Genomic DNA, 25,217 nt, shown 5'->3' with positions numbered 1-25,217 from the left:
AATAAGGCCGCCTATTTTGCTTATTTTGTTCGTATGTACATGTCCAGAGTTTGTGTCTTTGTGCAATAAATAATTATTGATTGATTGAATATAATCAGCTGAACCGCCGTTTAAAAATGCCATACTTATCAAAACAATTCATCTGAAAAGCAATATTGCAATTAGACATTCTACAACTGACAAATAGCAATATTGCTTTCTTAGATGAATTGCTTTGTTAGAATGTGGCCTTTTTAACTCCCTAGGTTTTTACTTGCTCACAATCTAGCATGGAAACTAAATACATCACTCCCAGGCAATAATACTGCACTAGCAATAGCTAGTTTGCTTATAAATGCCTTACTTGTTAGGACTGGCTTTTGCATGCTCTTGCCAAGTTGTAATAAAACGTACGTCAAAGTCACCCGACAAAATTCACCGTGGCCACATCCGCTTGCCACTATTTGGCAAGCGTAGGTCGTGATTTCAAACCACAAATCGTTTGGTTTACGTTAGACGAGGCTGGCGTAATGCTATATATCGCTTTATGATGAAAACCATGTAAGCGCTTTTTAGAAAAACACATTCGGATGTGATTTCGCTAAACTTTTTAATTAAAAGAAAGCGAAATTTTGTTTACAAAAATCACACGGCGCTTACCGGGTTTTCACTATACAGCAATATATCTTTGAAAACCTAATATATGTGAAAAAACATATATTATAGGATTATTTTCAAAAAATAGCCATCGGTACATTGTTAATACCCGGAATAAAAATAAACTTGCTTTACTACTTTTATCTTTTAAGGGGCAATGTACACGTTTTTACAATAAGATTCCCATTGACATTCAGAATTTGCCTTTCAACTGTTTTAAGACAGTAGTTAAACAAAAACTTTACAAAAAAAGGTTATTATAAAGTTAGTGTTCATTTAGAAGATTATGAATGCATGGGATTAACTGTCTGAGAACTGATATTAGGCAGCTAAATTACTCAATTGTATACCAATATTTTATGTTTATTTTTCTTTTTTTAAAAAAAGGGCCCTGTGCCAAGGTTTTTCAGCAGCTTCGTTCCCCGGCTAACGCCGTCAACTTAAAGTCATCACGATGTTTGGCAAGCCGATCCCTTGGGAGGAGCAAGTCAAATATCTCGCCGTAGTCTTAGACAGACGTCTTACTTTCAAGGCCCATATCAAACGTGTGCGCGATCGCGCCGCGTTTGTAATGGGCCGTCTTCATTGTCTCCTTAACAAGCGAAGTAAATTGTCCCTTAGGAATAAGGTGAAAATCTACACGACTTGTATCCGTCCGATCATGACCTATGCAGGGGTAGTTTTCGCTCACGCGAGTCCCTTTCAAATTCACCGTCTACAGGTAATACAAAATCGTTTCATGCGGAAAGCCACGGGAGCTCCGTGGTTCCTTCGCAATGAAAATCTGCACATTGACCTAGGTCTGCCAACCATTGCCCAATGGCTCAAATTAGCTTCCAAACGTTTTTTCGATTCTGCTCCGCACCACCCAAATCCCCTGGTAGTTGCGGCTTCCGAGTACATTCCGCTTAGGGACGGTACTGAAAAGTATCGGCGCCCGAAGGACGTAATATACGATCCCGACGACCCGATTACTCTAGCCATAGAGGCAGCCAATCAGCTCGCGACACCAAACACTTCAGAGCCCCGATATCGACCCCGCCGGCGTGGTCGACGATTTCCCTCATTCAGCGCTTATCGCTATCGACCCACTAGGGTCGATTAATTCTTTCAAATATTTTTCCTCTCAGACGACGCCCTGAGCCGAGGTTCGCGCCCAACTGGGCACCCTCAGGCCTGTTGTCTTAAACGTTGTACCGGGTGAGAACCTTCAGCGCTCCCCATTTGTCCGGCCAAGTAGTTAATGCCATCTGCGGCAAACCTACAATAAGTCACGTCAAAAAAAAAAAAAAGTTCCCCGGCTATACAGGTTGTGAGAAGCTGCAGTAGTTTTAGGCGGATGAGACGTTCGTTATTTAAAAAAGACGATTTGAAGTGTAACTATGTAAACTGAATAAAGATATTTTTGAAATTGAAGTAACCCAAATATTTATTATTTTTGTACACAGAAGCGAAGACAGCGAGCAACGTGAAGATGGACACGAGTTGGGCGCTAGGTATTATCGCGGGTGCAGTCGGCACGTTAGCTGTGGTCATCGTCATTGCGATTCTAGCGAGAAGACGGCATCATAGGCCTATGCAATACGAAGGTAATTTCATTATTTCATTAAGATATACGGCACTACATACAGAGTGTTAATCACATTCTAACGAATACTAAGGGGGATGATTCAGCTCATGATTCTGAGTTTATATCCAGTGGAATTTTCCGTTGCAATTTTTTTAACATATTTTTGAATTATTTTCAAATTTATACCTTTGCGATGGAAAATTCCACTTGATATTAAGTCAGAATAATCAACTGAATCACCTCTCTCAGTATTTGTTGCCATGTTACTTACACCCCATACATGTACGTATGGGTTTTAGTGACACCGTAACGAATACTAAAGGTGATGATTCAGACCATGATTCTGAGTCGATATCAAGTGGAATTTCCTGTCGGAGAAGTCATGAAAATTGTAGTATTTTTTAAAAATTATTTTCAGTTCTACACTTTTGCGACGGAAAATTCCACTTGATATCAACTCAGGATCATGGTCTGATTCATCTCTCCATGTTTTCGTTACGATGCCACTAACACCCTGTATAAGCAGTCCTGACGTTCACGGATCCCACATAACATCAGCCCAATGGGGTAATTAGAGGTACATTAATTATCTTGAGATGAACTAAGCACGCACATCGGACAAACTTTCTGTTAGACTAATGCGATAGGTGTTGTTGAGTCGTATCGGCTATAACGCTCGCGCCAACTTATTGTAGATTTGCCGTAGATGGCATTGACTACTTGGCCGGACAAATGGGGAGCGCTGAAAGACAACAGGCCTGAGGGTGCCTAGTTGGGCGCGAATCTCGGCTCAGGCGTTGTGTGAGAGGAAAAATTTTTGAAAGAATTAATCGAGCCTAGTGGGTCGATAGCGATAAGCGCTGATTAAGGGCCTCGAGCCAACTGTGTTAGTGAAAACTGCACTTAAAGTAAAATAATAAGTCAATGCAAGGGGTTCAAATCGGGTCGGGTTATTTAAAGAAGAAAGAAAGAAGTCAGCCGTCATTGGATGGGTGACCATTTAATGACTTGCACTGCAGTGTCCTCGATTTCAATGGTACAGCAGTCGTTAAACTAAGTCCGAAGTTATGGCAAATGGGTTTTAATTTTAAAACTGCATATTTTGCGCATAAACGCAAGAGATTTAAATAAAAGTTGCACTCACTGAAAGCTACAAATTTAATGTATTCACGAGTTGTCTGTGAGGAATTAAAACTACATTCACAGTAATTATTTCAAGTCTATTCAATGTGACCCAACTTTGATGAGAGACTTACAAGGGATAAAACCTTCGGTATAAATTATTGTCATTTTTACTACTTCCATCAAATGATTGATGATTGTCGAATTCATGTTTGGATCATAAATGATAAGGTGAAGGAAAACATCGTGAGGAGACCTTGTGAAAAGCGGGATAATGCTAGGGATATGATGATGATTATTTCCATCAAATGTTGTTACCGACCTAGAGTCATAAAGTAATTTTTATGATATTTCCCCACCGGGACCCCTAGACCGTGAGTTTAGCTGGCGCTAAGCTACCACAGAGGCCGATTTTTCCATTAATTTTCTTCTAATTATTCTCATCAACACTAAGTTAGCACACAGAAACGTGCATCTCTAATACTTATTGGGATGGGCAGCGCCGCAAGTACGGTCACGAGCATTAATATGTGTATACAATTTGGTACCATGTCACATTCACATTTTTGATAAATTGAACTGTAAGTCTCACTAAATGTCAAATATGTTAGTGCGACAGAGTCCTAAAGTGGGTACATTATATTGCTCATGATTTTACTTGTCATTAGTTCTGGACGTCATATTACGTATGACGAAATCGTATGTGAAGTTCCTGTTTCAGAAGTTAATTCACGTCAAAAAAGCGTCAAGTTTCCACGTGATGTTTTTTGAATACTCAAGGGTTTGCCCATACCGTTAGGCTTGCATTAAGAACGTGAGTTTATATTATCTATGTTTATATAATCATAATCATCATCATCACTAATTTAAGAGCCACGCTCTTGTCGGTATAGCATTCTCCATTCTTGTCTATCAAAGACCGATTCCTTCTATAAGGATAAGACAGGACGTTTGCCTTCTCTTTAATATGTCCATGTAAGCTTTTCTTGATCTTCCGTTCCTCTATTTCTTTCAATCATAGATTATCATATCTTATTATTAATTTTATATTCTGTTTATCATTCTTTTGTTTTATCATATTCATACGGAGATATAAATTTCCAAATGAATAGTTGTGTATCATTCTGTAACTAGCTAGCGTCAAAATTGTCGTAAAATTCCAACTTTGGCCATTTGCGTTCAAACTGTATTGTAGTTCAGTTACGGATAGTTTTTGCACACGCAACGCGGGTACTGATTCTGTTCACGTTCTAGAAAATGTATCTACTATCGCTTCCTTTTTTTTTTCAAATCATCTGTCAAACCTCATTCAAAGCATCTGTCTAGCAATATTTACAACCTCTGCTCAGGGATGTACCGACAGATAACTTAATCATCAAACCCAGAAATTGCAAGTCGTAAATAAGATATAACAAGCTCCGTGGTCTAGTGGTTAGAGCGTTAGGCTCACGATCTGGAGGTCCGGGTTCGATTACCGATGGGGACATTTGCAGGCTTGAATCACCTGATTCTCCGAAAAAGTCAGATGATTCCGTTTTTCGGAGGGCGCGTTAAGCTGTTGATCCCGGCTATTAGTCGTAAAAACACCTCCACCAACCTGCATTGGAGCAGCGGGGTGGAGTATGCTCTATATGACGGTTGATTGACGGGAGGCCTGTGCCCAGCAGTGGGACGTATATAGGCTATTTATGTATGTATGTAAAAATATATTGATTTGATACCGGTTTGGAATTTCTCTAACTCGCAGTAGAGCAGTGTAGCATGAAATGTGAACCATAACCCCTTCCGGTTGATAAAAGGGAGGTCTGTATCCAGCAGTGACAAATAACATATATTATTATGGGCTAATCATATATTATGTATGTATGTTTACAAGAATAAAAATATTTTACAGAATCACCCACTATATGTGGCGGAATGGTGAAGTCCCAATTCGAGGGATTGGAGTTCCGGATAGGTTTAGTAACTTTTTCGCTTTTTAATTCTAAAGGTGGGGGAAGCACAGTGTATTGTGTCAGTTATCTCTGTCTGATGTGTTTATATTATGTAAGAAAAGGACAGATAGCCTGTTAGTTCTGTGGGTTCGCAGATGTGAGTTCTCCGAAGAGTACCACTCGTCAATGTGTGTGCCGCTGGAAAAATACCTATGCTAGATTCTTTTGTCATTTGCAACTTGGAACTTTATGTATATCTATGTTATCAAGTTACGTGTGATCTAACAAAAACTATCAATTGTTTGGATTGACAATTTTTTTTCTTCTTATGTCAGTAATCTGACATTGTCGAAATCACTTTGTGAGACTGTCCATTGTTTGGTAAGGACTTTTCAGGCTTGAATCACCTCATTGTCCGAAAAAGTAAGATAATTCCGTGCTTCGGAGGGCACGTTAAGCCGTTGGTCCCGGCTATTAGGCGTAAAAACAGAGCAGCGTGGTGGAGTATGCTCCATACCCTCTCCGGTTGATTGAGGGGAGGCCTGTGCCCAGCGGTGGGACGTATATAGGCTGTTTATGTTATGTTACGTCAGTAACCTAGCTAGTTATAGTGTGTGATGTATGAAGACAGTTGGTCAATGAACCTTGGCACAATAAGCCGGAGCCGAGCGGAGATGGCGTGGTCGGAATTTTCAAATACCCCACTGTTCTCTACTGCATTTCAATACGTGATTCATGTTCTCTGCGGCTCCACTGAGATTGCAGATGTTCAGTCATGCTGTCACCACATTTTTCTGACGCGTCACCACTTTTGCAGTCTTTTCTAGCCTAGCAATCAGTCTAGGTAAGTCGATGAACGGTATTATCAATAATTAAAACACATAATAACTGGTTCTTACCGGGTTTAAGTCTCATATCCCCATTTAAACGCGGTAAGAACCCGTTATATGTGTTTTAATTATGACAATAACCGCGTAAACTTAAAACAAGGTATTATCAATTCTACGGACGGACTAGGCGTATATACCGCGATCGGATTCTGGGTGTTAGGCTAGAGAGGTTAAAAGGGGCCACGTTAAAACAAATTCATCTAAAAAGCAATATTGCTATATTTGACATTTGCGCATAAAAATATTCAAGTAAGTGCGCAGTGACAAAAAATGCCAAATCGCAATATTGCTTTTTTAGATGAATTTGTTTTAACGTGGCCTTTTTAACCCCCCAGACAGATAGACGCTTATTGTTAGTTAGTAGCAATTCATTTGCTTAATTCTGGCAGGTGATTCATAGAAATTAGGCTGGAACAGACGTTTATACAATACATATATTATAATACTCGTAATAATTATGTATGTATATTAGTAGTATAATATAAAACACACGTGGAACAGAGATATTATATAAATACAAACATAGTGGTAAAACACATAACCCTTCATTTTGTTTCATCGTAGCCGGGTAATTTCAGGGATTACGTCTTACCAAAAAAAAAACTTAAAAATATTTCTTTATAATTTTAAATAAGTATAGATCAACTAATTAAATATATAGTTTAAAAGTCATCATCATCAGCCGTACGACGCCCACTGCTAGGCATAGGCCTCCCCCAAGGATCTCCACGACGATCGGTCCTGCGCTGCCCGCATCCAGCGGCTTCCCGCGACCTTCACCAGATCGTCGGTCCACCTTGTAGCGGGCCTACCCACTGAGTGTTGTCCGACACGTGGTCGCCATTCTAGAACCTTTCCGCCCCATCGGCTATCGGTTCTCCTCGCTATGTGTCCTGCCCACTGCCACTTCAGCTTTGCAATTCTCCGAGCTATGTCGGTGACTTTAGTTTAGTTTAAAAGTAAAACTTCATAATTTTGGTATCAATTAACCGGCCAGTTGAATTTGTTGTTCTTATTTTTCTAATCTTTGTATTCCCTGTTGGGATTTAAGGCTCGAATAACAGATTTCCACTCCTCGCGATCTTTTGCTGCTTCCTCCCATGACATGCCGAGAGTTCTCGGTCAACCGAACGTCGTCAAGTCTCTTTGGGCCACCTTTTGCGTTTTCCACTCGAACACCAGGTCAGAGCTCGACGGGACGGGTTGAATTAGTTGGTGGTTTAACAATACGCTCTCGCACGCAGGCATTGACTGTTGATGAGGCTATAGCATGTCAATATTGATATGTAAATTTATCGACAGCCAAATCGACAATCATGTGAAGGCAAGGAACCATATCGTAATATTGAAAGGTTACTTCTATAGTTATTTTAACACGTCTAGATTCAAATTTAGATGTCTGGGACTGTATTGAAAGTTTTTATGACAAGCTTCATGAGCAAGTTTTTAAGGTCAATACTCTTGAACGGGATTCTAAAGCTGTTTCTATGCATTGAAATGGAAAAAAAGATGAGGACGTTTTAAATGTTTTTCAGTCAAGATTGTCACTTCGTTTTTCGAATTTACCTTTTCGTAGATATATATAATATATATTATATATATATACAAACACACGGCATGCTATATGATAGGTATATATAGACACAAGGTACGTGATAGAGCAAAAAGAAAAAATACACCGATATTTTTTTTCACGTTTTTTATGTAAACATACATAACATAAACAGCCTATATACGTCCCACTGCTGGGTACAGGCCTCCCCTCAATCAACCGGAGGGGGTATGGAGCATACTTCATCACGATGCGCCACTGCGGGTTGGTGGAGGTGTTTTTACGGCCGGGACCAACGGGTTAACGTGCCCTCCGAAGCACGGAATCATCTTACTTTTTTCGGACAATCAGCTGATTCAAGCCTGAAAAGACAAAAATAAACTAAAACTTATCTTTCTTATGTAAAACTTCATCTTATTTTATTACTTTAATTTGTAAAAAAATATGTGACTATTTTGAGTACAGCTATTTAAATAGGAGCAAATCATAGGATAAAGAATAATACTAAGTATAGAACGGAACAGTCTCCGCCCCGCACCAATTCAAATCTGCCGAGCCAGATATACGTCACCATCCGCAAGCCGTTAAGGAGTAAGGGAGCTATCGCGGACTCTCTATCTCCCTCGCACTTACGTGTTAAGAGGGTGAAAAACGAGATTTTCGTATGCCAAATGTCCGCGGTGTGATAAAACCCAAACGGACAGCCAAGTTTAATAAATCTCATGAAAATGTCATCAATACACCAGCCACTCTGATTTTGTTATTTGAATGAACGATATGTTATTTCTTTTATTTTAGCTCCGATGCAGACTGTGAAGACGTATAAGAACTCAATGCACAGCGCCAACCATTCGCCGATACAACCCGACGACAAAAATCCTGACGTAGTGCCACTGGGAAAAGGTAAAAGGAAACTTTTATTTCTCCATTTTCAAATGTGTACCAATAATTTTCTCAGCCACGTATGGCAACGCTGCGGTCGACGATAATTCACCAATGAGTGCAATCTGTATGGAGCTCTTCTCTTTTGTGGAATGTGAGACCAATAGTCGACCCAGTTAGGGTCACCCCAGCCATCACCCCAGTGTCAGGGTTGCTATTAAAACACCAAAGGCCTCTGGCATGACTACATACTTACTTAACTAAGTAAACAGAAGTCAGGAGCAATTCCTCTCCGAAGCACGAATCATCTTACTTTCCGACAATTGAGCGATAAGCCAGCAATGTCTTAACCAAACTAGGGATCACAAAGTGATTATTGTGTTATGTCCGATATTCGAACCCGATACCTTGGGATCGTAAGCTCAACGTTCAACAACTAGGAATGCATGAGTCACTGGGCGCCTCAAGTCGAGTACAGAAGTTAAGGTAGACTGCGCAAAACATTGGCTGAAGGCGAAAAGTCGAGAGGTGCGAAAAAATAGAGGGGATATCTTTGCCCTGTATTATGGGTTGTGAGGTGGAGTACCAATCTCATCAACCCTGGTGTCAGGGTTACTATTGAGCCGCCAAAAGCTGTTACATGACTCATGTAACGACTACTTACTTAAATCAGTAAGTAGTAACCGGGACCAACGGCTTAACGTGCCTTCCGAAGCTCGGATCATCTTACTTTTTTGGACAAACAGGTGATCAACCTGTAATGTCCTAACCAAACCAAAGTGATATTTGTGATATGTTCCACCGGGATTTGAACCCGGGACCTCCGGATTGTGAGCCCAACGCTCAACCACTGGACCACGGAGGCCGCCCTGAGAATGAATAGGCTAGACGTGATAAGATTAACATTATGGGCCTTTCACTCAGACTTCAACTGCACTCGGGACGCCGAGCGGCCTCCGGAGCCTCCCCCCTACGGAGCTGTGGTGTCACCATTAGTAGGGGCTTCGAAAAGTGCACATAGTTTGCACCAACATGAAGTCAGGTCTACCACACCGCATACGCCTAACACTCCTGCTTCTGATGCCCAGGTAAGAGGACTTTAATGTGTGTTTTGTGTATTTGAATGCATGTACAAAAACTTTCACTGTATTAGGTAGTTGAAAAGTCTAATAATCATTTTTAGTTTAGGATTAGGAGATGTCTGGTGGAAGCACCAATTATACAACATAACATCTTCTTCTTATCGTGTGGGTTGTGAGGTGGAATACCAATCTCATCCACCCTGGTGTCAGGGTTATTACTGAGCCGCCAAAGGCGCCTGACATGGCTCATGTAACGACTACATACTTACATCAGTAAGCAGTAACCAGGACCAACGGCTTAACGTGCCTTCCGAAACACGGATCACCTTACTTTACTTTTACTGTAATGTCCTAATCAAACTATTATCACAAAGTAATTTTTGTGATATGTCCCCCACCAGGATTTGAACCCGGGGCCTCCGGTGGCGCCCTATGTGTCTATATTGTGTTTTATTTTATTCAATATGTATTTTTTTCTCGCAGAGCATCGGGACATTAGCGGAGGACAGACGGAGTGTCACAAGTGGGACATTGTCCCGGCGAAGAGAAGTAGTAACCACGAGAACACCTCTACTAGCGGCGAACGCACGTGAAAGTTGTGTCTAGTCTGAACATTCTTTAATCTATGACTTGGCTTTTCATTAAAGGAAACACTGTTGTCATTATTTAGTCTATCTTTTTAAGATTTTTTGTAACTATCATTCATTATTCTCTTGATATTTTGTGTAAACAATTAGAAATAAATTAAAATTGTTATTAAGTATTTTTTATAATTATATAGCTTTGACTTTTTCAGGTACCGTTTTTATATTTGTACACCGTCGCCTTTCATAGTGAAGTACTTATTTGATCCCTTTTTGTTTTACTTTAGTAATATACTAAAAGATTGGTTATTTTCTCTAAATTTTTATTATAATTAATTATTAAATTCGTGCATCGACATAAATGAACGAAGACTGTCTAAAGTCGTGTTTCCTTTGATATAAAGTTGTTATTATAAAAATATTTTTACTTAATGTATATAATATAATAAATAACTGATTACTGATACGAAGTATCAAATAATGTAATAGGTATTTAATGGTTCATAGCCGATAATGTTTTATATTAAGTAGGAGAAAGACTTCTATGGCGTAATATACTTCGGGTTATTTATTTTGTGTTTAATACTTTATTAAATTTTCCCGTAATATTTCTTCAAGTGTCCTTTAAATACAATGATTGTTTTTATTTACTAAATATATAATATATTTATAAATTATTTATGCAAAAAATGTATATAAAACGCATATAGATTGAGGCTCAATTAATTTATTATTTGAAATAGTGTAAAAATAGAGTTAAGCTTTTTATATTCGTTTTTAAGTTGAGTTATATATTATTTTATATCATGCAGGTATTTTGTTTTGTTTTGTGCTGTCTTGACTTCAAATATTCCTCTCCCAGGAGTTTTGTAAACTTTCCTAAAAACTAAGTTTTAACTGTAGATTCAATCCAATGTTACGACGCGACGTTTCAAAAGAAATATAGACAATAAATTATAAAAAAAGTTATTTAAAATTATCACCTAAAATAAAAAATATTTCTAAAATCATTTCAATTTGTTTTAAAATTCGAAAATTTGTATTTCAATTATAATTAATTATTTTTTTTTTGTTTAAGTTTTATTATTGAAAATTTTAAAAAATATGTTAAATAATATTTAACTTAAAAATAAAAAAATCACTGTGATCCTATAAAATTTATTACATTTAACTTTAACTGGTATATTTATATGTGTACATATTCTAACTTTATCAACTGATAGTGTATAAGATCACTAGAGATTATTTTAAAGATTTTTAAGCATACCTTTATGTAAATAAAATATACTGTAAACTGAGTGTTATATCAAAAATCAATTAAAAATACATTTATGAAATTGTTAATAAAAATATTGTTTGGATTTTTATGTTCGCAGCACTACATATTTAAATTAAACTTTATATTTCAGTTGAAAAAATATCTCTGTCACAAATTATAATATTCATCTTTTGTAAATAAATTACTACTTTAGTTACCTTTTATGGAGAATCTTCGTTTTTTTTAATTTAGTACTTAAGTATACTTTTGTTTTTTTTTTTAAGACTTCTCGACATATCGTAAATGTTAAGTGGATATGTGTAAAACTTCTTGGAAAAATAAATTTGCTTATTAGCAAAATAACTGAAGAGTGCTTATTATTTAAAATCTGATTTTTTACAGGGGCGTAGGGTTAGGGTAAATGGTCATTTACCCTAAAAGGAAACAGTTTGGTCCTATCTAGTGAAATTAGACAGGCGAAGTCAACAATCGAGGGTATCATTTTGCGAACGAGGTACCTACTTATTTTACAGAATGATTAATGACAAAGTCTGCATCAAACGTAGAACCTCTAATGTCGAAGGCTCTAACAACAAGAACATATAGGCAATTATACGTACAATCAAACAAACACAATCAAAACCCTGATTCACTTACTAACTGACTTATCAATACCTAATCTAAACCTTTGGACCTAGAAAACTATTTTTTTTGGTTTTCCATATGTTGTAGATAAGGATTGGTCAGTGACGGAACATAAATATCTATTGTCCTCAATAGTGCCTTAGTAACCTTAGTATACTTCAAACTGACTGTTCAATGACAACCTACTCAAATGCGATGCTTTTTTAAACATCTCTGTTTTTGACGTAATTTATTATATATTTGCAGCAAATTACATATTATTTACACTACTTTGGCGGAAACCAAACGAACGTTACGAAAAATCAAAACGATACATTCTATTTTTGAATTTTTGTAGAACAAATAAAAATACTCACGTACGACATCATCAATAAAGGTGGTCAAACGTCGTCGTTGCGTTATCTTTGTAGATATAATTCTTAATAAATCAATGAAATTGTTTTTAATTATCTTAGTCTGGTTTCTATTTCTAAAATAGCATTTTATAAATTATCTTTCGCCCAGTCTGCCTATATTATGCCTAAGATTTGACAAAATTGGGACTGAGATTCTCACAATAAAGACAAGTGTATCGATAGATGGATATTTCTTTATAAAACCTATCCTTAGCATGATACTTGCATGTCGTGCACGACGCGAGCGTAGTGCTGTTATAACGCGTCGATTTGTCAGTGCTTCTACCAATATTCATGTTATATAACATAGATAATCGAAGGCTACAAGAACTCGGTACGTATCTCATACGTTTTCAGTCAGCAACCGTGAATAATATCTCGGCATTGTGACTCAAATGTTGTCCCAAGCCCTTAACAACTGCGATGCGGTAACCCCGCCCAAATCGCATTTCTATCTACCCCATTTTCTTTGGTGTACTCAACTCGGCTGGCCATTTGGGATCGTGATAAGAATTTTTATTCTACCCTCCTTTATTGCGAGGTCTGAAGGTACGGAATTAAATGGAAGGACATCATAGTCTGCAATGAGTTTTTTTCCTTGTTTATATCCCTGGTTACGGAAAAATGTGAAAAGCGTAATCTCTGAGACAATAGGAGCTTGGGATCCGGCACTGGAGATATTTTGAGGGCAAAATAGACACAATAGAAAAATATGGCCGCGCAATTTCGGCAACGGAAAGATTGCGACGAGAATTGAAAAGTTTATACTTTGTTGGTTATTTTTTATAACGAATAAAACTTATGAAAGCAATATCTATCGACTTTACTAAAGTCGTAACTAATAACTGTAGAAAACCCAACTATAAATCCATCTAAAGCTCGATCATGCCCACACTACTTCAATCTTCAAACGTTCCGCAAAAACGCTTCGAAATCCAAAGCGTTCTGGCTCAAACTTGTAATAACGGGTACGTTCCAGTTTCAGCCGGTAATATCTCGCTCCAGCCAGTTTTGCTCGAATTAGCCAACGGGTGGAGTGGCGGCGTTGCGTGCTTGCTTCTCGGGGGCCGTGTGCATACGTAATTGATGTGCCCTTCCCTTCAATTTAACGCCGCACGAAAACGTATTCCAACAACGTTAAGTGCGTGCTTTTAATCGTTCAAATGGAAAAAGTCATGTGGCACGTCTATTGTACTTTGACTTAACAAAGCGTTACCTTTATGCTCCACGGAAATGAAACTTCATACATATAATTTCCTCGCGTTATATGTGTTATTTATGAGGATAATTCTTTACAACACAAACAAACACTGGAAGTTCCCTTTTTGTAAAGTACGATGACCGTAATTATTTTACCTTCTCGGTTTTTTTCGTACTAATCAAGCTCATAACAGGAATGTTTTATGACTCACTTTAATAATATAAAAGCTGGCTTTATACAAATTCAGATCGTTAATTTTATTGTTTCATGGCTCTATATAATTATCGGCACAGAATAAAAGCTGCTGTGGCTGATATAAAAGCAAAGTCTTGATAGCATGTCTAGATTAGGGTCATAAACTATTTCCTGGAGTATATTTTCTAGATTATTTTTTCTGAATTTTTGTATGCCTCTGGATATAAAGCTGACCCAAAATACTTAATTTTTTAACACTATCTTTAGGAGTTTTCTGAAGCGTGCGACTGACCGTACATTGGCTAATATTATATTCTTGAGTAGGCTTTTCTGTTTAAAAAGAAATTTTATTTCAGTATTTTCTCTGTGACAATGGGATATGAGTTAAAATTTGAATGTTCAGTCAAATAAAAATAAGTGTATGAACGATTAAATATCGTTTCTCTGTTTGAACAGCTCAAATGCCTGCAAATTATTTTAACTACACAAGCGTAAAACAATTTAATATGCAAACTCGTTTCACGATAAAATTGGAGTGTTTCACCGCTACTATTTTGCTGAAAGATTGCAGGTCCAAACCTGAAATACCTTAACTTTTTTTTTCCGCCGGTCACTACCCGCCTACCTAACTAGCTACCTAGGATAACATTTATGAAACAAATAAAAGAAAAGGTGCAGATCGTGTCGTATCGGGAGGTGAAGGTTTTGGCGGGAAGAAGAGAGGAATGGCGATTACTCCACCAACAAGAGCGCAGCTCTTAAATAGAGAGAGAGACTACCCGCCATCTTTCGCAGGCCGTTGCGCTACCAATCTGGATGGCGAGAATTTCACGCTACGTTTCTCGAATCGAAGTTTCCAGTCGGAGACTTTATACTATTTTATGTGTAGCTTTATAAATAATTCTCACGAGCGAGTACGGGTTACCTCATCAATCAGGGTAAGGAGCATACGCCATCACTCTATTTCAGTTCAAAAAGTTTTCTGGGCTCGTAGCCAAACGAGTTTTCTAAGTTTTCAAGCTGCTTCGTAGGCCTCAGAGTAAGCCTAACGACTTTAGGAGACATACTATGGGAGAAAAACCATGACAGATATAATACACACCTGTATAATTCATTATTATGTTGCGCTGTACTTTTATGATATCATGCTAAGTAATTTATTATTTAAATTATTGTTTATTCCAGTACTATATATAAGGCTACTAGCTTTAATTTATGAGGCATTTCACAAAAAAAAACACATAAAATGACGTAAAAATCATATTAGTCTCAATGTAAAAACATTGCGAGGCATGTGATCTGCACACCGTACGCCGTTCACGTTACTAATACGTGCGTAGCACATGTGCTACGCATTCCTAGCCAATATGAGGATACACACGCGGCGAGGTATGCAGAGCACATGCCTCGCAATGTTTGTATTCATCTTAAACAATATAATTATCTTAATAATACTACATATCATATATGTATAGTTGCATCTATTTTCATTGTTGTATATTGAAAATAAACGTTACTATGTTATACGCGCGTAGCACATGCGTAGCCGTCAATATGAGGGAACACGCGTGTCGAGGGGTGCGGAGCACATGCCTCGCAATGTTTGCATCCATCTTAAGCAATATAATTATCTTAATGTTACTACATCATGTCATATATGTATAGTTGTATCTATTTACATTGTTGTATATTTTCAAAATAAAAAACAATCGTTCACCATTCATTCCTTCTCCAGAAGCTGCAGAAATAGCCATTAAACTGTCAAAGTACTTTAAACACTAAAACCAGCGGCAAAATCAATTGCAATTCCTTTTAGTTCACTTGTCACATATAGAGATAGGCTATTACTCTTTACAGAACGTATTTCAGGTCTCGATTGCGATTCTGGTCGGTGCGATGGGCCAGCCCGTGAGATCCATTTAGGTAATTGATACATACGCCCCGTCAGTTTGACAGAGACCTTGCACACAGAACGGGGAAAAGGTTGTAACGAGAACTGGGTATGTAAGGTATTTTTGAAGCTTTTCTTGCGTTGTCAATTTTAGTATTTTTTCTTTGAATATAGAATAGAATACATCCTAAAGTAGGCTGAATGACGTTTATACCTTTGCCTTTGCTTAGTTGGTATTAAAATTTCAATATTGACATTTTGTAGCGCAATGTCTCCAAGGCTTTTTGGCGGGAAACGGGAACGGGACAGTTGCTTCTTCATTGAATAATCTAAATAATCAATACGAAGTGGTGTTTTGTGGTTAATGATCGCATTAAGTTTTATTAAATTAAATTTTATTTATTATAAACGGCATTTGGCAACGACAATTTGGATAAACAGACTACATTTAGAGGTTACAAGAATACAAGAAGGTAAAATAAACATCATCCGGCTGATTTGAGAAAAAAAGCTATTTAAGATAAAATCTCGAAATGGTTATAGAATTCGTAAAACTTTTTTTTCCTTACATACTGAATTGATGAGGAGGAAGTACTTGATAATGATTAGGGAAAGATGAATGTAGTGGAAGAGTAGGGTTGGTCACTTTTATTTTGCACAGGTAAGTATGGTTAAATAGAAAATAATTGATCGGCCTAATGTCGACTGATACATAATTATACCAATGGACGTCGCAACAACATACCCGTGCTAAGTGTGATTTTTGTGTTAAGGGAAAGGTCATTTGTCGGGTAAGATTGCGGCCACATAAACTCATGGGTTACCATAAACAACTATTTGAAAAAAAAAAATATTTTAAGGGGCTGAGGGGTGCCACTAAGAGGTCTTGCACCACCTAAATATTTTGCTAAGGTCGCCACTGACGCCAAAGCCGCCGCCCGTTCGAATTTCGTACCTATCAAACAGCGCGAGCGCCACGGGTACCAGGCGACCAGAGTGCGCAAGGAGATTAGTGTAGTGCCAATCATAGTTCCAAGCGAGTGTGTGTGAGTACATTAAGAACAGTGACCTCAATAGTGTTCTGCCACATTTGTTTACATGCTGGAAATATTAAAAATATTTTTTTTTTTTTGAATTTGGAAAATTATATCAAAAGTGTTTTTTTTTTGTAGAGAAGATCTACTTAAGTTATAGTTTTCTCCCCTTTCGGCTTGATAACCCTGTTCCGTTACATATAGGTATATATATGTGTATCCTGTATAATTATATTATGTTGCTGTGTGTATGTTGTGTGTGTTGAATATTAATGTTTTACTGACGATTTACCGTGTCTGTTTTTTATTATTATTATTACTGAATAAATTTGCCCTGTATATCCAAATATAATCGCTAATTGTACTGAACCAATCGTTGTGTCTAATAATACTGACAGCCAGTGTTTTATATAACAAACTATTTTCCTGTTTGCTTCTATGCTGTTCTGGGAGCATATAAAAAACATAGAACACGTTCAGCTGCTTCTCTTCCCGGGCATGTCGTAAAAACCGACAGAGGGATTGTGTCCTCTAACACGATGGACTAATGTTATGGGCGATAGGCTGATCCCTTATCACCATAAGGTTCATCATATCCATCTTTGGAATTCGTATCAACAGTGGCTGCAAGTTGTCTTTGATTACTTGTGGCTCTGCCCACCCCATTAGGGATTACGGGCGTGAGTTTATGTATGTATGTATGTATGTTTCCTGTTTGTGTCTCGAACAATTCATGTTTTATATATAAGGTTTCACAACTTATTTGTATTTTCCTTCTGAACTTTCTTGAAAGAGTAGCTTTAGATTATTTAAGTAGAATCTAAGTTTAGTTTGAACTGCATTATTGATGTGATCTCACATCTGGTATAATAGTGACACATACACAACATAACATAGCTTCACGCTTGCATCCCCGGAGAGGTAGGCAGTGGTGCATAGTATTACACTCAATCCTCGCCAGCTATGTTTAAATCCTATGTGTGTGTGTGTGTGTATGTAAATAAATAACCGTGCCCTAATAAGTCTATAAATACTTATGTTAATGCACTCGCTACCTACACGTAAAAATTGTCAATCTTCCTTTTTGTTTTTTTTTTTTGCCTCCATATTAATAGAACGAACTACTACATACCGACGTCGAAAAAGATCTAGTCGGTTGTGACGTTTTATCTATGTAAGATATTAGTTTATGGCACAAAAAAAATAAATAAATAAATTGACAGTCTCAATTCGTCACACACAATGAGTAAAGGACATAAATAACATCATGCCAAACATAATTGATATAAAGCTCTTGACCAAATCACAAATAGCTCTTGACAATATCAAGATCGGCTATTGAAGTCGAATGATTCTTCTGAGTTGTCATTCAATCTTTTTCGCTCATTGTCCGTTAGAAACAAAAGGCGGTGACGGTTTCAGCTTTTGTTTGCGATTGCCATTGTCATGTCTTATCGACATTTGGATCTGTGGCGTAGTGGGAAATAGGAGATATTTTTTTCAAGCCGTCTTTTTAGTACTGAAGAAATTTATAGTGTAAAACATTTCCGGCACAGTAGTTAGTGATCCGCCCAAGTTCAAATTCAAATTCAAGTTCGAATTCAAAAATATCTGTCTTTATTCAGTTGCTAACATAGTTACATTTTGAATTGTCATTTTCTACATAAAGAACGTCTCATCGGCCTAAAACTAATGCAGCTTCTCACAACCTGTATAGCTGGGGAAAAGATTCTGCTAGAACAAAAATAAACACAAAATGTTAACCACTTTAGTAACTTCACAGTTCCAGAGAAATGCATTTTCGGAGGTAGCTGGTTTTCCCTTTGCGGCTTGGGAGGTCAAGCAGTTGCTTCTGCAAAAAAACCGGACCTATCAAATCTTCAGGTTAGGTAAGCGGACCCTGTGAAAAACGGGATAATAGTAGGGAGACAACTAGGGAACTAAAAAAAGAGTTAATGATACGGTCTAGTAGTCAATGATCCAGAAAAGTATTTAATGCCATTAGCAGCAAATCCAATATTCTTTATTTGCAATCCAATACGTCACGTCAAAAAAAGATATGAAGCATTGAGATTTATCATAATTCTAAACTAGTGGTACACCATGATGGCCGTTTTGACAGTTATCTCGCTCATCGAGTTTCGTATTAATTAATAAATTCGTTAAAGACCTAAACAGCTGTACTTTATTATCAATAGTAATGTGCTGTCAGTCATAAAAAAAATATCGAAACTTTTTTATTAGTACCAGTACTAACTGGTACATCCAAAGTAAATCCAAAAACTGTCAAATCTAGTCAATAGTTTTCAAGATTGCTTATAATTGAATTCGTTGATAAGCGTGTGAGCAGAAGAGGTGTGATTATGGTCAAAAGCCAAATTCCAGTATAAAAATCTGATAGGTACGATTGTACCATTTTTAGTGCAAATAAGTGAATTATGAATTAAGCAGTCTCTTTTTAAAATACATCGTAACAATTTCACGATCGCTTGTTAATCGAAAGAAGTGTTCAGCATTCTACTCCACGGTACACGCTGTTCTATTGCGTGTTAGTGGAGATACACTCAGACACCGCGGCAATACCAAAAGTTCGATCCCTGAATAGCTCAGACGGGCAATCAATTGTACCGTGTGGTTTGTTGCGCAATATTGTTCACAATCATGGACTCGATGATTCTCAAAATAACAGGTTTTTTTTTAATGAACTACTTCAGTCTTCCGTTTCAGTGAAAAACAGTGTGATAAGAGAGAGACTTGGTGTAAAAGACGATATAGTACGTACGACTAAGATTGAGAAGGGAATGTTAAGTTGGTTTGGACACGTAGAGCGGATGAAGGATAATTACTATAAAGCGAAGGTTGATGGTAGGGCTGACAGAGGAAGACCTAGAAGGACGTACATTGACCAAATTGGAGATTTCCTTAGAAAAAGTTTAGTGCGATCTACTCTGAACCGGCACGCGTGTATGAAATGATTGATAAATGTGTAGGAAGCAAGAGAATTGCGTCAGGATGGAAGTGAATGGAATTCTATAGTCTCTGCTTACCCCGGTGTGAAATAGGTGTGAGTTTATGTATGTATGTATATTTACTTCAGTGTCCTTACTAACTATTAATTACATAACATAAATAACCTATATACATCCCAATGCTAGGAACTGGCCTTCCGTCATTCAACCTGAAGGGTTATGGAGCATACTCCCCCACGCTCCTCCAATGTGGGAAGGCTCAGATCAATGGTTCAACGCGTTTTCAGAAGCACGGAATCATCTGACTTTCTCGGACAATCAAGTGATGCAGTCAGCAAATGTCTTCCAAACAAAGGACAGTCTCGCAAAATAATTTCGACAAAGACAACAACGATAAAAACTAGCAACTTTTAATTATAAGTAATAAAAATAATAATCAAAACTATTTCAATAAATTTCGAATCTATCTCATACTGTCGATAAAACTAAACCGTTTATTTCAAACATATGTGAGCGGACTGGCTTCGTAGGAGTCCAAATAAAAGCTTGTTTGTCCTATGGGAGCATTGCTAACGCGTCCGATTGCGTTCAATCACTGGACATCGACAGATATAAAGCCGTCATAGATAGGTCAAATGGGAGCTGATACGATTTCTGTAGCTTTGATGTGCTGGTGTTTGAAATTGGAATTTATGGTCGTCAAATTACTAGCCGTGGTTGCAGTTGCATGACCTCTTGACCCTCGCTGGGATTCACAGGTTTGAACCTTTGAACTACGAACCTTTTTTTACGGTTGTAAACATGTCATGTACACAATATTACAATTAAATCGCATTGCTAAACCTTGTAGGCATATCTCAATGCAATATACTGCTATTGTTACAGATTGTATTTCAGCAACATTCTTACTAATTAATTACAATGTTACATTAAATAAAGCATAATTCAAGGGCAAAGATAGACGAAATAACCAGTAGGATAGGTAATTCGGAACAAGTAAGGCGCATCATAGTACGACCTGACGATTCCGAGATGTCGGAATGGAGAAAACAAGTACTTAAACAAAATAGTGAACTAAAGATGCCTAGACCTGAAGTAGTTTCCGAATTAATGTTTAGATCATAAAATTATTGTCACGCGCTAAGCTGTGAAGGAAAACACCGTGAAGAAACACTTCGGTGAGTGTGCGCAGGAAACTTACGACTTAATTCCACCCACTCCATTCCGTCTACGGACAACTAGATATGTTGTCCGTATGTTGTTGTTGTTGTGTTGTTATGTTGTGGATATACCACCAATCTGCACTAAACATTTTGCCTCTTCATTTTTGATCCGAACAGCAAAGGACTGTAACAGTCTACCGTCGTCTGTTTTTCCAACTCCTTATAATCTGGGAGTCTTCAAGGCTAGAGTGAATAGGCATTTGCTAAGTAAGCGTTATTCAGCCTAGACCACATCGTCTCTTATTTAAAAATAAAAGCCACTTTTCCTAGAAAAGCGTTTCTGTGGTATGTGACGCCTATTTCCCACCGGGTTAAGCATAGATTAGATTGGATACTATGGATTTCCATTTCTCTCCATCCTGACATACCTACTTCTCTTTCTTCTTCCACATGTATCAATCGTTCCATAGACGCACGCCACTTAAATTGTAAAATAGTCGTTTAATTTAATTTCACCTTTTTTGATCGATTCATTTTCTCTGTTCGTGTTATTTATCTTTCCGGTATCGCTTCCATTTTTTATATCCACAACGGACGTCCTGATTGAAGCAGAGACAGCGGCTGCGGAATTTTATCACATCCTCGTTACGCTGCCAAAATGTTTGTGACAAAATCAATCAGGTTTCAGGAAAAATGGGCGCCTCTTATAAATACTCGTGTTATACCTTCACAGGTAGCAATTTTCTTGAACACATGGATGGCGTTAATAAGCGCGAAAAAAATCGAGGTCAGGCATTATTGTGTCAATTTTATGTCGATTATTAAGATCGTCCGCCATCTTTTTTGGGGTCTACCACGTTATTGACATGAATCCTTAGGTACCACTGAGCTTTTCTATCATAACTAATTTCCCTATTTAGGTGTTACTGTACCTAGACACAATTCAATACAAATCCTTTTTGATCACAAAGTAAACTTACGGAAGAAAAACATTATATATTACATTAATTAAACACATAATAACGGGTTCTTATCGCGTTTAAATCACAGATATGTCTGCCCGTAGAAAATGGTGGATCTACCTACTCCACTCCAATCTCATCAGTCATCCCGTGATCATGGCACTTGCAACAGTGTCGAAATATCCCTGAGTTAAACGTGGTAAGAACCCGTTATTATGTGTTTTAAATATGATAATAACCGCGTAAACCTAAAACAATTATAATTATTATATGACATACATATAGAGACAGAACAGACCGTCTACCCCAACGGCGTGAACTTGTATGTATGTATGTATGTATATGCAACAGGCTTTATTGCTACAGCTGTAAGTCCTACCCGACAACCTTCAGCAAATACCTAGTAAATCTTCCATGCAAGCACTTCTACTACCCGCTAAGCAACAAAAAGTATACATGATATTGCTCATGATATCATGTACCCACTTTAGAACCCTGTCGCACTATCATATTTGACATTCATTGAGACTTGCGGTTTAATTTGTCAAAAAAGTTAATGTGGCATGGTTTCAAAGTGTATACACATTAGTACTCGTGACCGTACAGTTCAACCGATCACGATGTGCTGAAGATTGATAGCTGAACGACTGAGGGAGAGATAAATGGCGCACCCCAACTGAGACGTAGGTACTTAGCTTTGGACGTGAGTGAACATGTTGTGACTCAGAGAGGTGACTTCGCTTTAAAGAGCCTTAATATAAAATCTCTGATTATATATTAAGATTATGATACACAGGATGTTAATAACATCGTAGCGACTACTGAGGGGAATTCAGATTTCAAAACATGATCCTAAGTTAATATCAAGTAGATTTTTCTGTCGCAAAATTCATGACTTTTTTGTGTCCTTTATTGAAATTATTTTCAATTCTTGTAATTTTGCGATGGAAAATTCCACTTCAATATATTATAATGAGAATAGAGTAGAAATTGTAATTAATAGTTAGAGAGATAGTAGCCTTAACTGTTCGCTTGAAAATGTAAATATTACACGCGGAATAGCTTATTTCTTTTTTGTTGATTTAATTCAATTCAATTTATAATCATTCATTCGCAATAAAAATGGTATAACAGATTGCAGATGGTCAGCATTTAACATTTGGTCTATATTTTTAGTTACTTTTAGTCATTTTTATTTTTATTTACCGCGACCTTTCATATTTCCTTTTGTGAAATAAAGTGTAAAATTATTATTGTAACAAGTTACCAAATAGTCAACCAACGATAATTGCGACTTAATCTTGATCATTAACCTACTATTCGTAGACATTATTTTCCCACAAATAACAAAGTATACACAAACTCAGTATTTATTTAAGGACCGTATACATTACTCTTAGATCCGTGGAATGTAAACATCCTGATCGTATTAATTGTGCATACATCTGCATTCACAGTAGATGCCGTCAGTCAACATTCATTTAGTCGAGATCGTTTAACGGCTCGCCAGTAGAATTTCTGGTAATAGTATCTCTAATCGGTTTGTCTGTGAATAGGAATGTGAAAATGTAGCGGAAAATCGGAGCATGTGGAGTCATTAATACACTTGTTGGAAATCTCCCACTGGATTTACTTGTATTTGTTTACCTGGAGACGTAACACGTTTTGTAAGAGTGACTACAACGAGCATATAGGACCGACTTCGACAGCTATCATCATCTCCCTAGCATTATCCCGTTTTTAACAGGGTCCGCTTACCTAACCTAAAGAAGAGGTCCGGTTTTTTACACAAGCGACTGCCTGTCTGACCTTCCAACCCGTGAAGGGAAAACCAGCCCAATACATGTTAGGTCACACACTTCCGAAAATGCATTTCTCCGGGAATTGAGCACGATGTTTTCCTTTACATTTATGATAATTATTAAACGAATTCGAAAATTATTGGTTTAGGCTTGAGCTGGGTTCGAACCTGCGACCTCAAAGTGAGAGGCAAGCGTTCTACTAGCTGGGCTACCACGGCTCCGTGAACTAGGCTCGACTGAGTACGTAAACTACGTAATAATAATACACATATAATTGATATTACAAATAAATATCAATACCTCCAAAATTGCACTTTTTTCACTTATTTTTTAATATTTTTGGCTCATTTTTTATGTTCTCAGACAAACTGTTGATGAGATAAGGTATGCGCTTACTTAGGGTTCTTCATTCGCTCGTCTCTGGAATATATCCAGAGACGGTCTCATCATTATATTTTGGGTAATTTACAATTAAAGCATACCTTGTTAATGTGACGTGTGGGCTGAATTATTGTAAAGTTTCATTAAAATCTATTCATTGGTTGGGTAATGACCATCCAGACATTAGCCACCTACTTACAAACTTTCGCAAATAATATTAGTAGGCATGTACTACTCCATTTAAATTTTAATTAAACAAATTATTTGAAATCAGAAATTTTACCTTAACCCAGATATAATTATTGTGGAAGGTAATACGTATAAAATAATATAATATTTTTATTGTTCAGCCCAGTTGACTGTGTAAGTATTTTTTTGTATATTCGTGATAATTTATATAAGTAATCACATTTTACCTTACTAAAAAGTGAGAACATTATAACACCACGACTTTATAAACTAGAAATAAGGTAAAGATACACTTGACATCATAAAAACAAAACACGTTGTAAGTTTTTTTTTTTTCATAAGAATCATCATAAAAAATTTAAATTTACGAATATAATTTCTGTTATTTTCATTAGGTAATAATAAAATACAAGGTTTAATAAGTTTTTAATTCGAAATGTTCCAAAATTTCCAAATTCAAATTGATTTTAATAAATCGTTTTGTTGAACAAAACAGACATGTCTCGATTTTTTAAAGAGATATATTATTATATTTTTTTCAATTTAGAATTTGAATTTCGCGCAAAATTAAACAGATAAAGACAAATTTAGATAGCTAAATTAAGGAGTAAATTAAAAAATAAATCAAAAATTAAACATTTATCATTGAAATCTAAATCGAAAACAAATCAAGATAACATTTTTTACGATGGCATACGATATAAAAACAAATGGCATGCCTTTGCTGGTTATTGTAAACGCTTCAAATGTCGTAATGTACGGCCGTACAAATAATGTATAATTTTGTACATTACGTTACAAGTGTAATTTTTTTGTACCTTTTAAGTACCGTCACATTTAGCTGTTCTCAAAAGGTATGTACGTTTCTTTTATACTTACT

At 37.0% G+C, this 25,217-nt stretch overlaps 1 protein-coding gene across 1 annotated transcript in view; it reads left to right on the top strand.

Moving 5' to 3' along the window:
- LOC126366496 (synaptogenesis protein syg-2-like) overlaps nucleotides 1-10,511 on the top strand; it is a 58,120-nt gene extending 47,609 nt beyond the window's left edge. Inside the window, exons 11-14 of the mRNA XM_050009610.1 lie at nucleotides 2,085-2,225; nucleotides 8,503-8,607; nucleotides 9,511-9,674; nucleotides 10,152-10,511. Coding sequence (XP_049865567.1) covers nucleotides 2,085-2,225; nucleotides 8,503-8,607; nucleotides 9,511-9,674; nucleotides 10,152-10,274 — 533 coding nt within the window. The 3' untranslated portion in view covers nucleotides 10,275-10,511. The remainder of the gene's footprint in view (nucleotides 1-2,084; nucleotides 2,226-8,502; nucleotides 8,608-9,510; nucleotides 9,675-10,151) is intronic.
- The last annotated feature ends 14,706 nt before the right edge of the window (nucleotides 10,512-25,217 follow it).

This window comes from Pectinophora gossypiella, chromosome 4, assembly GCF_024362695.1.
Source record: "Pectinophora gossypiella chromosome 4, ilPecGoss1.1, whole genome shotgun sequence".
Lineage (NCBI taxonomy): Eukaryota > Metazoa > Arthropoda > Insecta > Lepidoptera > Gelechiidae > Pectinophora > Pectinophora gossypiella.
This window is presented reverse-complemented; position numbering and strand designations above follow the sequence as displayed.